This window comes from Bos indicus x Bos taurus, chromosome 1 (assembly GCF_003369695.1).
Source record: "Bos indicus x Bos taurus breed Angus x Brahman F1 hybrid chromosome 1, Bos_hybrid_MaternalHap_v2.0, whole genome shotgun sequence".
NCBI classification, from domain to species: Eukaryota; Metazoa; Chordata; class Mammalia; order Artiodactyla; family Bovidae; genus Bos; species Bos indicus x Bos taurus.
This window is the reverse complement of record NC_040076.1, coordinates 155,681,893-155,696,915: the sequence shown is the minus strand read 5'-3', so window position 1 is coordinate 155,696,915 and position 15,023 is coordinate 155,681,893. Positions and strand designations below refer to the sequence as shown.

Here is a 15,023-nt window from a genome sequence, read left to right as displayed (position 1 = left end):
GTAAATACCTAAATCCAAATTCTTATAAATCAAACACTTTGTTCATTGCAGGAAAGTTTTGAGAACCTACATGATAAGTCTTTTGCAGGATAAAGAATTCATCTCTCAAGTCAAAAGAGTGAAAATAAATAATTCCCTCCTTACTCATCCCTCTTCTCAATTTGTTCTTCCCTCTCCCTCTTTTTTTCTTCTTTTCTATGTTTTCGTAAACTTGGGATAAAGCTTATGCAAAGAAAATTATTTAATTTAACATAGTCAACTTCAACACACAGTGCATAATGTGGAGTTTCTTAAAATTTGAAACATGGTTAGAGGCATAAAAAAGAGATGGAAAACATACTGCTTCAAAACAGTCCACATACTGGCCCAGTTACACAAGTGGTTCTGAAGGTAAATAAAGTGGAAACAGCTTGGTCAGCTCAGGGCGCAAGGACTCGTCTTGGATCCTAGACGGATGCCACGGCTGTGGGCTTGCTCACCCTCCAGTACGCAGACCGACAGACCCCCAGGAATCCTCCTTATCTGGAAAGAGTGCGCACACTGTCAAAAGACTGGGATTAATATTCTGAAAATATCCTTATGTCTCCCACATTTTTCCTAGATCAGAGAATGAAGAATCTGATAACACAGCTGACAAAACACGTCCTAGGCTGCGCTGACTCACACATCTTCACCAAATATAAAGAAACACCCTCAGCCCCGTGAGTTGGGCCATATATTCACCAGGATTCAGATGCGAGTTTATGTGCGTACAGAATTACAGAGACCGTGCTCATGTGCATACAGAATTACAGAGACTGTGCTCAGTAAACCTGCTTCACAGGAAGACGGATGTGAAAATGTTAGGCTTTGTGTGATGGGACAGCAGTGAGACAGCACTGTTAGTAGACTGAATTCTAAGCCAGCTCACAAGATTTCCAACCCCTCGTGTGACACCTCATCTAATCCCTTTCTCTTGCATATGGACAGGTCATGTGATTTTAGAAGGGATTTTACAGATGATTAAGATCCCTCATCAGTTGACTTTGAGTACATCAAAAGGGAGATTATTCTGGGTGGACCTGATGGAGGTGAGCTCCTAACAGAAAGGCATCCTTGCTTTTTTTTGTTTTGTTTTAGTATAGTTGATTTACAATGTGTTAGCTTCTGCAGCAAAGTGACTCAGTTATACAGATACATATATCCACTCTTTTTTAGATTCTTTTCCCGTCTTGGCCATTGCATAGTATCGAGTAGAGTTTCCTGTGCTGTACAGTGAATCCTTATTCCTTATCTATGTTTTATATAGTAGTGTGTATATGTCAGTCCCAATCTCCAATTTATCCCTCTCCCTGTTTCCCGCTGGGCTTCCCTGGTAGCTCAGCTGGTAAAGAATCCGCCTGCAATGCAGGAGACCCTGGTTCGATTCCTGGGTCAGGAAGATCTCCGGGAGAAGGGATAGGCTACCTACTCCAGTATTCTTGGGAATATTCCTTGGTGGATCAGACTGTCAAGAATCTGTCTGCAATGTGGGAGACCTGGGTTCAGTCCCTGGGCTGGGAAGATGCCCCTGGAGAAGAGAATGGCAACCCACTCCAGTATTCTGCCTGGAGAATTCCATGGACAGAGGAGCCTGGCAGGCTAGAGTCCACAGGGTCACAAAGAGTCAGACATGACTGAGTGACCTCCACTTTCATCTTTCACCCTTGCCCCTTGGTAATCATAATTTTATTTTCTAATCAGTGAGTCTATTTCTGTTTTGTAAATACGTTTATTTATCTTCTTTTGTAGATCCCGCATTCTAGACAAACACACGACAGTCGTCCTTTTCTGACTTACTTCACTCAGTATGACAGTCTCTAGATCCTCCCATGCTGCTGCTAATGGCATTATTTAGTGTTTTTTTATGGCTGACTTACATTCCATCGTGAAGAAGTAAGCCGCTCTGCTGTGAGAGCGCCTGGGGAGGGATTTTGTACCAGGAGCCCAAAGGAAACCAGCTGCTGAAAAAAGTCCCCAGCTGAAGACAGGCACGAAAGCAGAGGCCTTAGTCCTAAAACCCCAAGGAACTAAATTCCTCCAACAACCACGTGAGCTTGAAGGGGGGCCTCGAGCCTCAGCTGATGACTTGGTTGCCACCTTGTGGCCTATGAAGCCCTGGGCACAGGGCCCAGCTGGTCCCTGCCTGATGTCTGACCTAAAGGACGCGTGAGAAGGCAAGTCACCGAGGGCGCGGCAGTTCCCTGCCCAGAAGCAGAAACCCAGCTCGGGAACCATCCCTCCGAACATAAAGAACGGGAGTAACAGCGACTTCCCGTGGCGTGTGAAACACAAACGAGCCTCTGCAAATCGCCGCTTGTGGGGAGACATCTATGCAGCGCTAGGTGATTCTGCCAGTGTTTCCCTGGGACAGCCCGTTACAGACAGACCCACACACGGCGGAGCTCACTCTTTCCATCGGCTACATGCCTTTGATGATATTTTCCACACTATAGCCCAGAAAAGACTCAGGAAGTCCCCAGCGCCCCCTTTTTCACTGTGCTCCCTTCCTGCAGCACTGGGTACCTTACCTTCTCTTTGTGCTTCCAATGTTATGAGATCTACATACTTTGAAGAAACTATAAAGACGAAAAGCCATTAAGAACTGCCTTTGTACAGGAAGCATTCCAGTTTAACAAATGTCCTTGGACCACTTTGCGCAGGAATACATAAAACATATGCAAATACGAGTGAGTGTCTAAGCCTCCATTATTTCTGAGTACTTGGACTGGAAGCTCCTTGACAGAGTCCAGTGGGCTACAGACTTCCTTTAGAGCTTCGACCTTGTTTCACTAACCCCAAAGGGAAAAAGGTTTTCCGGCCAAATTTTGATGTGACTGGAAAATGTAGGCTAATGCACCACTTTGTTTGGAAATGGACACTTTTCTTTGAAAGTTTTATATACTCAAAAAAAAAAAAAAGTGTTTTTCTCAAATGGTACCTTGTGGCAAATATTTGTCACACTGAAAAACTGTTTTTTAAAATATGCACTTATGTGTTGTTATTATACCTTCCCTTTGTCCAGATTAATATTCATGTACTTAAAGCAATTGTCGACTCTGAAAATAATTTTTTAAGTACATTAAAAGTGTAAAAATAAAACATTATGCAGTCATAATGTTAAGATTGTGTGTGTGTATGTTTAACTGTTTCAAGTGAGAAGTACGGCTATATGCTGAGTCAAAGAAATTCATTGGAATTACTTTTTCCCCCTAAATGGGGTACACATATTCAATACTTGCCAAGTTCTTAGTTTTTCTAAGTCTCATTTACATTCAGTTTACCAGGAGAACATACTTCAAGAGTAAATATATGCTAGGGTAGTTTTATGTGAAAAGATTTGTATTTTCCAGTAGTTGTTAAAATTATGCTGCATACGAGGAAAAACTTTCAGTTAACTGTCCACTACTGTCTTTCAATCCTGACAAAGAGGTCACCTCTTAAATATGAAAAAGAAAAAATATCCTATTATGCCAAATAATAAAGTGTCTCTGGTAGTGCTTTAGTTGCTCAGTCTTGCCCGACTCTTTGTGACCCCATGGAGTGTAGCCCACCAGGCTCCTCTGTCCATGAAATTTTCCAGGCAAGAATACTGGAGTGGGTTGCCATTTCTATCTCCAGGGGATCTTCCGGATCCAGGGATCAAACTCAGGTCTCCTGCATTGAAGTTGGTCTCTTGCATTGCAGGTGGATTCTTTATTGACTGAGCCACCAGGGAAACCCAGGGAAAGCATCAGTAGGTGATAAAAAGCATTATTAACTTCTTTGATGTTGTTCTGTGATAATACAGCAACTGATAAATTATAGGTTATGTTATAGGCTTTTATTGTCATATATTTAATTTTTCCTGGGAGAAATTTTTAGATGATGTTTCAAGATTTATTATTTTCCACTACAGTATTAAGTCAATAGGGATAATAATAATACCGCATGGTGGTTAACTAAGGGGGCTTGCTAGGGTTATTGTTTGATCCCTTATTTTTTCAATGATATTGCCCAAAATAAAACAGAGTAAGAAGTTAACATGACTATAAAATATACCTAACAAATAAGGCAGAAAATGTACCAAATAAACACACTATGTTTTGAGTGCAGTAGCATTATTCTTTCTCCAGTATAATTTTTATTTGGGCAAGTGGTAATTTTGCAAATTTAAAACTTGCAAGTAGTTTTATCTTTCCCAAGGAAATAAATGACTGTTCTAAAAAAATCAAGAGAGAGGATGATCATAGGAAAAGAGTTTCAGGGACAGTAATTATACTTAATAAAATTGTGTCAATACAAAAAAATAGAAAACGATAAACTAAATATTTAGCTGAAATGGTTTGCCATGATGCTAGATACAGCAAAATGTGTGGCTAACTTTTGCTTAAAGTATTTTTTTAAGTTTCAGATTATTCAGGTCTTCTTGCAATTCTAAGGAAGTGCAAATGAGAAGACAGATTCCTTATTCCTCGAATGGGGTTTGTTGGGATGAGGGGTATCATTATATGCTGTGCTCCACTGATTTTCAGATTGATTTCATACACAGTGGTCCCCTCCAGGAATTCCACAGACCCTTGCAGCACAGACCAAGCATGCTCTCCCTCTACAGTTTCAGTTCTGCTATTATACTAAATGCTGGTTATGTGATGATGATCTTCCCAAACAAGGCTTTAAAACCTCTAACCTTCTATTTTATTCACATGAATGTGTAGTCAAAATAGAAAAAGAGCTATTCAGTAGTACACCATTCCTTCTCTTACATGTCCTCTGTTTATCAAATGTTACAGTGAAAGAGGCAGAGGTGTTCTTACAGATGATCCAAAGCCTCCTCTCATTAGCAACTGATACCTAAAAATAGCCCTGCTGACATTCCCAGGGCTATGCTGGGAACACACCGAATTCCATTCAACTTTAAATGACAATGAAATAAGCAACCACCGTTTACCAATTAGTTCATTTTCAATAGATGTATTTGTAATCAATATCAAAAGTCTTTGGGGTTTAAAATTTCAACTTCAAGAATAACATCCACTAGAACCTAATCAGTTCCTAATGTAATAAATAGTAGTAACCACAATCATGCATGAAGACAGCAGTGGTGATGTTGTGTAGAGGTTGGGTGGTGGGTATGATGATGGCATTGGCAAGGGTTTGAAAGCCTAATAATGATATTTTCTCTTCTTATCATCTGACTAAGACCATAGCATTGCTCTTCACTCATACCGTCTGACACATCTAGAACATAACAGGGGAGGGAAAGGCTACAGATAAAGATAAAACCACCGGAAAGAATGTTCACAACAACCACCCCAAGTAGGCTGGATGTCAAAAATAAAAACGGAACAAAATCCAGTAAATATTTCATTTCTTCCTCACATAAACTTTCCTAACTACTCCTGAAGCGCATAAGTCCAGGATTTACTTCCCACCGGTAGTAAGACCGTGTATCCAGACTCCTGGAGTGAAAATTGTTACATGTGTGCTCCCCCATCAACTCCGAGATATATGCCATCATCCTAAAAAGTGATATCGGAAACACTACAAGCCTTTTCTACACAGTTTTGTGTATAGGCAGAAAAGGAAAGACAACACGCAGAAGCAACGCAAGCTAGGAGGCCGGTGTGGGCATTCATAGAGAAACCAAGTGATAGCTTTTGCTGCGGGCGAAGCACAGACTGCTCGTTGCAAAGGAAAACCAACCGCCCCTGTTGAAGGAGGGCTTGAGAAGCCCGGAAGTAAGGGGGACCTGACCGTGGTCCTGAAAGAGAACCATTCGCAGATGTGATCACGTCTCCAAGAATCCACAGGGCATATCTTTGCTTTTAAACTGAAGCTTAAACAAGCTAAACGTCCAGTGATTTTCGCCCTCAAAATACATATGTGTATGTTGAAAGTTTCTCTTATGATAGATCAGCCTTTAGCATGCCCCGCATCTCTTTCCACAATAGTCTCTTCTGGAGTGCTAGGGTAATTCCAGATCGAAAGGTATTTTATTCTACCTGAGAAGTAGGAATCGATATTCTGATCAACTCAGAACGCTTAGAATTCTACAGGAAGCTTACACTTGGTGATCTTGATTCTAGTTGCATTTCTTAAACTCAGATGGGATCATGCCTATTCAAAAGACTTTTCGGAATGAAGCTCCACCGAAAAAGAACACTCCAAACTCTCCCTATGATTTGTTGTTGTGTTAGTCGCGCTCAGTCTATCCAACTCTTTGCGACCCCATGGGCTGTAGCCCGCCAGGCTCCTCTGTCCACGGAGCCTTGAAACTCTAGATAGATTGGCAATTCACCAATATGGACAATTTTCATCTTCACCTTATAAAATTAATAAAAACCGATTTTTTAAAGAGACATTACGGGTCCCACAGTGGACACAGATGTAGGTCTTTCTTCAGATTCTTTTCCAGCCTTGACAAACCCAAGAATCAAGGGGGCCAAATACACCGAAGTGTTAACACTACACTGGAAAAAAAAAAAAAAAAATTCTCCCCACAAAAGACACCTCGGCAGGAAGCGAAGGTAACACACTCCCCTGGTGCAAAATGGACAGTGGGAACGAAAGTAATTTATATGAGAAAAGATCGTTTAAAAAAAAAAAATACATATATGCAACTCATCCAAGTGCAAGACTTACGTGTTCCGTCAAAGCGGGTGGCGATGGTGTCCAGGAAGGTGTTCTGGGGCGCCAGCAATCCTTTCATAACCGGCATCTTTCCAGCGCTGTGTGAAATTCTCCATCAAAGTTTGTGCCGGAGGATGGCTCGGGAGGAAAGTGCCAAGAAGCGAGTGGGGAGCGCAGGGCCGGCCGGGAGGGGGCCGGCGCCGGCGAGGGGCCGCTGCGAGCGGCGGGAGCACGCGAGGGCGGGGGCGCGGCTCCGGCGGGGGCAGCCCCGGGGCGCCCGCCCGGCCCGGCCCGCAGCGCCCGGCCCGCCTGGCGAGGCCGCCTGGCCCGCCCTCCACCCCCGCGGCCGCGGGAGCCCCGTCCCCCCGCCGCGGGCCCCCTCCCTGCCGGGCGCCGCGCCCTGACCGCCGGCGCGGGGGTCGCGAGGGCGGCGCTCGGGGCTGCGTGAGGCTCGGGGCGCGGGGAGACGCGAGCGAGCGCCGCTCCCGGCCCCGGGAGCCGGGGAACAAAGACCCCTTTGTTCCGCGCCGGCCCTCTCCCGGGGAGCCCGGAGTCCCGTGGGTGTGGTGTCGGCGAAGGGGAGGAGACAGGTCGGGCAGGTACCCGGCCGCCCGCGCCCCGGGGCCGGCCCCTCCCGGCGCCCCCGCCGAGCCCCGCGCCCGCGCCCCCGGGGGCGGCCCCCTCCCCAGGTCCGCGGGTGTCTCAACCGGGACACCGGCGCCGCCGGGGTCTCCGCACCTTCCCATCCCCGGCCCCGAGACGGAGCCTTCAGCCCCTCGCCCGCGGATGACCACTGGTCCCCGCAGGCCACGCTAAGCGAGGAGAACGAAGTGATATAATAGCTTTTTATATGGACGGTGAACGGGGTCCCACTCTGCGGGGAAAGGGGAACAAAACCTTTCTAGAAAAGTTTGCTGTTGCTATCGATTTGAAAATCGCCACGTAAGTAAACACCCGTGAGGCTGCCTAGTGAGAACGCTGAGGGCCGGGCGCGCCGGGGCCTCGCCGGCCTTCCCCCTCGCAGGCTCGCGGCTCCGGGTAGCAAGCCCGGCCGGGCCCCCGGCCGGCGTCCGGGAAACGAAAGCGGCCCTCCGGGCCCGCCGCCCCGCTGGCCCGGGGACGCCCTCCCGCCCTGCGTCCTGCCCCGGGGAAGCCTGGCCCCGGCTGGGGGCGCAGCGCCGCCGGGAGCGGGGCACCTGCAGCCCGGCTTCCACGAAAAGTCCGCAGGGGAAGGGCGTGCGGGAGGCAAGTCGGGGAGGGGACCAGGGCTGGGGCACGAGGGGCAGCCCAGGTGCGGGCGCCCGCGAGCAGAGGCCGGGGCGGCCGGGTCAGCGCCGCCGGGCGAGAGCGGGCCCCAGGCCTCCGGGGTCTCCAGTTGCGGGGGCGCCGGGGGGACCCCGAGGCTGTCGTCACGACACGTCCAGGCCCCCGGGGGGCGGGCTGTCGGGGCGGAGGCACGCCCCCCTCTCCCCGCCCCGACCCCCCTTCCTGGTGATGCACTTCCTGCGGCCGAGGATTCCCTTTGTGTTGAAATTCGAGGAGATCCGGCCTGCGCGAGCGGCCGGAGGGGCGGCGGCGCGCCTGGCACGGGGTGGGCTGGGGGGGATTGGTGAGGGGGCGGCCAGGGCGACAGCGGCTGGCGGGGGGCGCAGAGTCCGCGCCCCCGTGCCCGGCCCGCCCGGCCCGAGCCAGCTGAGCTTGGCGGATACCGAGCTGCGCGGGCGGAGTCCTCCAGCGGCGCGCCCGCCACCTGCCAGTGGCTCGGGGTCCCCTCTTGGGCAGAGCGGAGACGGACAGACGAGGGGCGCCCTGCTGCCTGGACGGTGCAGGGGACTCTAGAAAAGCCAGCCTGCTGCCGTCAGGGCGCAAGCCGGGGAAACTCCTCCTCTGAGGCGGCCTGAGGCTCAAGAGAAATATAAAATACATGAAGTGTAAACCACGACTCGGCTTCAGAAAATTTGTACTTTTGGGCCGTGTATGTGTGTTTGTGTGTGTGTGTCTCTGTGTGTGTGTGTGTGTGTGTAAAAGCTGTTGTGTCGTGGGCTTGATCTGTATTGCCGAATGCATGAAATCACTTGTAAGAAACAAGCAACAGGAAGGACTTCAGAAGGGCAACCCCCCCACCCCACCCCAAGAAAGCGTCGGTTTTATGGCTAACGGAACGGGCATGTCACTGGCTGCTTTAGTCCTTCCTGCAACACCTACTCTGAGACCTGACAAGACTCCTGTCCGAAATGCCCGAAATGCTTATGCAAGATCGGGGTCCTATTGGTCTGTAGCAAGTGAATCTCACCGCCCCTTAGATATTTCCCCCGAGTGCCTGCTAAGTTCCTTCAGTCCTGTCTGATTCTTTGAGACTCTGTGAAGTGTAGCCCACCAGGTTCCTCTGCCCATGGGATTCTCCAGGCAAGGACACTGGAGTGCGTTGCCATGCCCTCCTCCAGGGGATCTTCCCGACCCAGGGATGGAGCCCTCCTCTCTTATGTCACCTGCATTGGCGGGCGGGTTCTTTACCATCTGGAAAGTCCCATGTTCTTCCCTACCAAGATGAAATCTTTCTTAAGGAAGTCATCAGCACTCAAGTCACTGGGTCCAGGCCATCTCTAAGCTTTGGCCCGGTCAAGGACCTAACCCTAAGTGTTTGCGAGGCAGATGAAGCCACACTGTGACTTTAAAACATGACCTTGTTGAGAGTTGAAGCCTATCCCAGTCCCCTGAGACATACTTTGGCACCTTGAAGTCAAAGAGGCTCAAGAATGAAGGAGACACAATGGAAACTTGGAATTCCAGTGTCATCTGTCACAAATCTCACTTCCTTTCCTTAAAGGAAATATTCCCACTGTCCTGTGTGTACCAAGTCACTTCGGTCGGGTCCGACTCTTTGCCACCCTATGGACCGTAGCATCTCAGACTCTTCTGTCTGTGAGATTCTCCAGGTGATACTGGAGTGGGCTGCCGTGCCCTCCTCCACGGGATCTTCAGGACTGGTTGACAAAAAGGAACCCAGCTCGTCTCACTGAATACCTTTCCATCCTGTGGAAACCGTGACGTTTCCCTGTGACCTGAGTAAGACCACACCACGAGAACACAGGCCAACCACAAATCCACTAAGCCCAAGGCCCACACGGAGAGACTCATGTTCACAGAAGAGATCATTTCTTTGACTTATATGTAAGGACACAAAATCCCTCAACTCAGACCAGGGGACTCTGCCTTATGTTCAATAGAAGGCCTCTCTAGGTCAAACCAACCCAAACAAATTTCACTGATCTTCCATGTCACAAATCACCCTAAAACCCACAATAATAATATTTTGTTTTGCTCCTAGATCTGCCATTTGGGCAGGGCTCACTGGGACAGCGCGTTTCTGAATCTCTTCTGATATGGTTCCCTGACTTGGATGGAATCCGGTGCTGGCTGTCAGCTGGGGACTGAACCAGGGCTGGGGCTTGGGGGCCTGAGTTGTCCTTCATGTGAATCTCTTCAGGCATCCCTGGAGCACGGTGATTGGGCTTCAGGTGTGCAGAATCCCAAGAGACAGGAATTAGGAGCGACCCATTTCTTAAGGCCTGTCTACAAACTGGGAACAAAGCAGGCACAGAGCCCAGATTCAGGGGGAGGGAACACAGGTCTACGTGTTAGAATCTCTACATCAACTTGTTAATATTCCCACTTTCAAAGGAGGTTGCCTTATGGTAGTATTCCAGAATTTAAGAATCTGTTTTCACTTTGTGTGTTTTCATAAGAGTTTAGGTTACAAGATCTGGGCTCAAGTCAATGAATTTTGTAAGGAAAATGTAAGACGCAAGTGAAAAACATACAGGAAAATCACTTGAGAAGGAAAGCCAAATTGTGAGTGCCACTGTTTCCTTTAATGCTGATTCTTTCCTGCTGGGGAGAAGTCAAGGAGAGGGCTTGAGCCCTGCTTCACCTGCACTCCAGACCTGGGCAATCTCAGTCCGCCCTCCCCACCAGCACACGGCTAGAGCTGTTTTCAAAGACAGAGGCTTGATAGAGGAACCTGGTATTGAAACCACTGGGACTGAACCCCATTGAGTGTGAGTGAGGGAACCTACTCAGTCATATGTGACTCTCTGTGACCCCATGGACTGTAGCCCACCAGGCTCCTCTGTCCTTGGATTTTCCAAGCAAGAATACTGGAGTGGGTTGCCATTTCCTTCTCCAGGGGATCTTCCCAACCCAGGGATTGAACCCAGGTCTCCTGCACTGTAGGCAGACGCTTTACCGTCTGAGCCACCAGGGAAGTCCGAACCCCATTAGGGCCTCTGTATAAATATTCAAGGTTCTGGTGGGCGAGTATGAGGTTCTGCTGTCTTGCAGCCACTCTAAACAAGCCTTGTATGTAAGTTCTCATGCTTATTTCGCCTCTCATCCACCCAGCTGGAGGGATCTGCCTCTTTCTTTGGTCTCCGCCTATGCCCGTTTTGGGGCCAGTTTCCGGTTTCATTTTGGGAGCTCCTGAGGTTTTGAACCAGCATCTCCCCTGTGCTCCATGCTGTTTTTTCAGTCTGGATGAGACTGCAAGGGGCTTTAGAAACCCCCGTACCTGTTTGATGATTTTAGGTCTTCAGGCACGTTTTCTAGACCATAGCACTCAGACAGACAAATGCTTCTTATATGTTCATGTGTTTGACTCTAGGCTTTGAAAATATTCTTAAACTTTCTCTGGCAACAAGAATTTTAGCCCTCAAGAGAAGTAAGTATTTTAATTAAGAGACTGGTATAAAAGAGCGTCTACTCAGAAGTGTCTGTTCTAGACGTGACTTTACCACCATCCCTTTTGTAATTTTCCTGTGACCTTGGGCAACTCGTTTAATCTTTATGAGTTTCCATTTCCTCACCTGTAAAGTGAGGATAATACTTTTCCTACCTACTTCACTGGGTAGAAAAAAATATTTGTGCAAAATCTTTGAAGCCTATAACAAGTGGCATGTGTCGTAAAGGATTATTATTGTCGTCTATTAAGTATTTCTTCTTTTTTGGTATTCTGTGTCTCTGTGTGTGCATGCTCTTGCTCAGTCGTGCCTGAATCTTTGTGACCCCATGGACTGTAGCCCATCAGGTTTCTCTGTCCAAGGGATTTCCCAGACAAGAATACTGGAGTGGTTTGCCGTTTCCTCCTCCAGGAGATCTTCACAACCCAGGGCTTGAACCCAAGTCTCCTGTGCCTCTTGTGTTGCAGGCGGATGCTTTACCACTGAACGACCTGGGAAGGCCCATTTTTGGTATTCTAGCACACCTAATTCAGTCCTTTATTGACAATAAATACTGTTGACTGACTGTTGTAATATGTGGTCTTATTAACTAAGAACAGGCTTCCCTTGTGGCTCAGCTGGTAAAGAATCTGCCTGCAATGTGGGAGACCTGGGTTCGATCCCTGGGTTTGGAAGATCCCCTGGATGAGGGAATAACTAAGAACACATTCATATATAATAACCTGTCACAACCCATGGCTTCTGAGCTTTTACTTCTAAACATGAATGGTTCCAGAGCTCAGAAGGAAAATCAATGTTTTTTAAAAAAAACTTTTACTTGTTTTGTTTTTGGCTGTGCTGGGTCTTCCTTGCTGCGAGGGTTTTCTTTAGCTGCAGTGAGCAGAGTCTACTCTTGAGTTACCGTGCTCCAGACTGAGAAACAACAGGCAGAGGTCGGTGCCACTGGAGAGGACCTGTGAGGTGACTGACAGCTCCCAGGAGGAGCAGCAGCTTGCAGTCAGACGTGGAGAGTGGGCTCAGGCCACAGCCGCTCCTGGAGCCTCTCTGAGGAGGACAAGGCAGGACAGGCTGAGCAATTTAGGACTGGCTAGTTCAGGAAATTCTGAGGGCCTTTTTCTTTGGCTTTAAGTTACATGGTACCTGGCCCCCAGATGATTGAGAGCAGGGGAAATATTAGCTTAGAGCGTGAGACTTAGATAAGGAGGTGGTTGGTGATATAAGCCTGAGACTGGTTGGTTTTCCTATAAAAAGCACACTCATAGTTATCATTATCTTTAGGGATTAGTCAGCCCTGGGAAGCAGAAGCAGAAGATATTAAGAAGAGGTGGCAAGAATACACCGAAGAACTGTACAAAAAAGATCTTCACGATCCAGATAATCACGATGGTGTGATCACTGACCTAGAGCCAGACATCCTGGAATGCGAAGTCAAGTGGGCATCAGGAAACATCACTATAAACAAAGTTAGTGGAGGTGGTGGAATTCTAGTTGAGCTATTTCAAATCCTAAAACATGATGCTGTCAAAGTGCTGAACTCAATATGCCAGCAAATTTGGAAAACTCAGCAGTGGCCACAGGACTGGAAAAGGTCAGTTTTCATTCCAATCCCCAAGAAAGGCAATGCCAAAGAATGCTCAAACTACCGCACAATTGTACTCATTTCACATGTTAGCAAAGTAATGCTTAAAATTCTCCAAGCCAGGCTTCAGCAGTATGTGAACCATGAACTTCTAGATATTCAAGATGGATTTAAAGAAGGCAGAGGATCCAGAGATCAAATTGCCAACATCCGTTGGATCATCCAAAAAGCAAGAGAGTTCCAGAAAAACACCTATTTCTGCTTTATTGACTATGCCAAAGCCTTTGACTGCCTGGATCACAATAAACTGTGGAAAATCCTGAAAGAGATGGGAATACCAGTCCACCTGACCTGCCTCCTGAGAAATCCATATGCAGATCAGGAAGCAACAGTTAGAACTGGACATGGAACAAAGACTGGTTCCAAATAGGAAAAGGAGTCCGTCAAGGCTGTATATTGTCACCCTGCTTCTTTAACTTCTATGCAGAGTACATCATGAGAAACGCTGGGCTGGAAGAAGCACAAGCTGGAATCAAGATTGCCAGGAGAAATATCAATAACTTCAGATATGCAGATGACACCACCCTTATGGCAGAAAGTGAAGAGGAACTAAAAAGCCTCTTGATGAAAGTGAAAGAGGAGAGTGAAAAAGTTGGCTTAAAACTCATTGTTCAGAAAACTAAGATCATGGCATCTAGTCCCATCACTTCATGGAAAATAGATGGGGAAACAGCGGAAACAGTGGCTGATTTTATTTTGGGGGGCTCTAAAACCACTGCACATGGTGACTGCAGCCATGAAATTAAAAGACTCTTGCTCCTTGGAAGAAAAGTTATGACCAACCTAGACAGCATATTGAAAAGCAGAGACATTACTTTGCCAACAAAGGTCCGTCTAGTCTAAGCTATGGTTTTTCCAGTAGTCATGTATGGATGTGAGACTTGGACCATAAAGAAAGCTTGAGTGCCGAAGAATTGATGCTTTGAACTGTGGTGTTGGAGAGGACTCTTGAGAGTCCATTGGACTGCAAGGAGATCCAACCAGTCCATCCTAAAGGAAATAAGTCCTGAATGTTCATTGGAAGGACTGGTGCTGAAGCTGAAACTCCAATACTTTGGCCACCTGATGTGAAGAGCTGACTCATTTGAAAAGACCCTGATGCTGGGAAAGATGGAAGGCGGGAGGAGACGGGGACGACAGAGGATGAGATGGTTGGATGGCATCACCCACTCGATGGATGTGAGTTTGAGCAAGCTCTGGGAGTTGGTGATGGACAGGGAGGCCTGGAGTGCTGTGATCCATGGGATCGCAAAGAGTCGGACACGACTGAGCGACTGAACTGAACTGAACTGAGCCCTGGGAAGGGCAGTCTCCCTAGAGTTTGTAAGGCCCCCAAGTATCAGAGTATCAGGAATACAGAAAGTAAGAAAATATGGTCAATATCATTGGCCCTGTGATGAATGGATGTCAAATAGACAAATACAGAATGTAAGAAAACAGAGAAAGCAATCCAAGCATGGTGTTGGAAGAAAAGGAGCTCTGGGCAGATATTTGGTGCCAGGAAGTGTGCCAGTCGGGTGCCCTCTTTAGAGTGTCTGCTGGGAGGAGCGTCACTGGTGACAGCATCTAGCTCTTGTGCTAGGATCGGCCACTTTCTCCATGCTGAGCCAGGCTCACTCAGAACTACTACCTGCCAATGGCCAACAGTATGCAAGAATTACAGCTTGGCCAACAGTGCCCAATGTGGGACTCTCCTAACAGGTAATCTTTGCTCTGGGATCCCTCATATCTCGGTGGACACTCAATTATGTATCCTACTTCCTACCCATCATCCTGCCTTCCTGTTCTTTCAGGGGTATCAACTTTGCATCACAGTCTGAAGACCCTCCCTGCCTTGCACATCTAACCCTGTCTTAGTGTCTGCTTCTCAAAGGATCTGAACTGACCTGGACACATCAGGGTGGGAGGTTTCCTGAGAAGAGAGACCCATGAGTATATTTGCTAGATTCTACTGCTGACAATGAATCTTAAACAGAAAAAGAAAAAAGCATCATTTATTTCCCACTGCCTTCCTCCAG

At 47.7% G+C, this 15,023-nt stretch overlaps 1 protein-coding gene across 1 annotated transcript in view; it reads right to left on the bottom strand.

Moving 5' to 3' along the window:
• Positions 1-6,864, bottom strand: part of KCNH8 (potassium voltage-gated channel subfamily H member 8) — a 501,290-nt gene extending 494,426 nt beyond the window's left edge. The window contains exon 1 of the mRNA XM_027549713.1: positions 6,643-6,864. Within this exon, the coding sequence (XP_027405514.1) occupies positions 6,643-6,718 (76 nt within the window). The 5' untranslated portion in view covers positions 6,719-6,864. The remainder of the gene's footprint in view (positions 1-6,642) is intronic.
• Between the last annotated feature and the right edge of the window lie 8,159 nt (positions 6,865-15,023).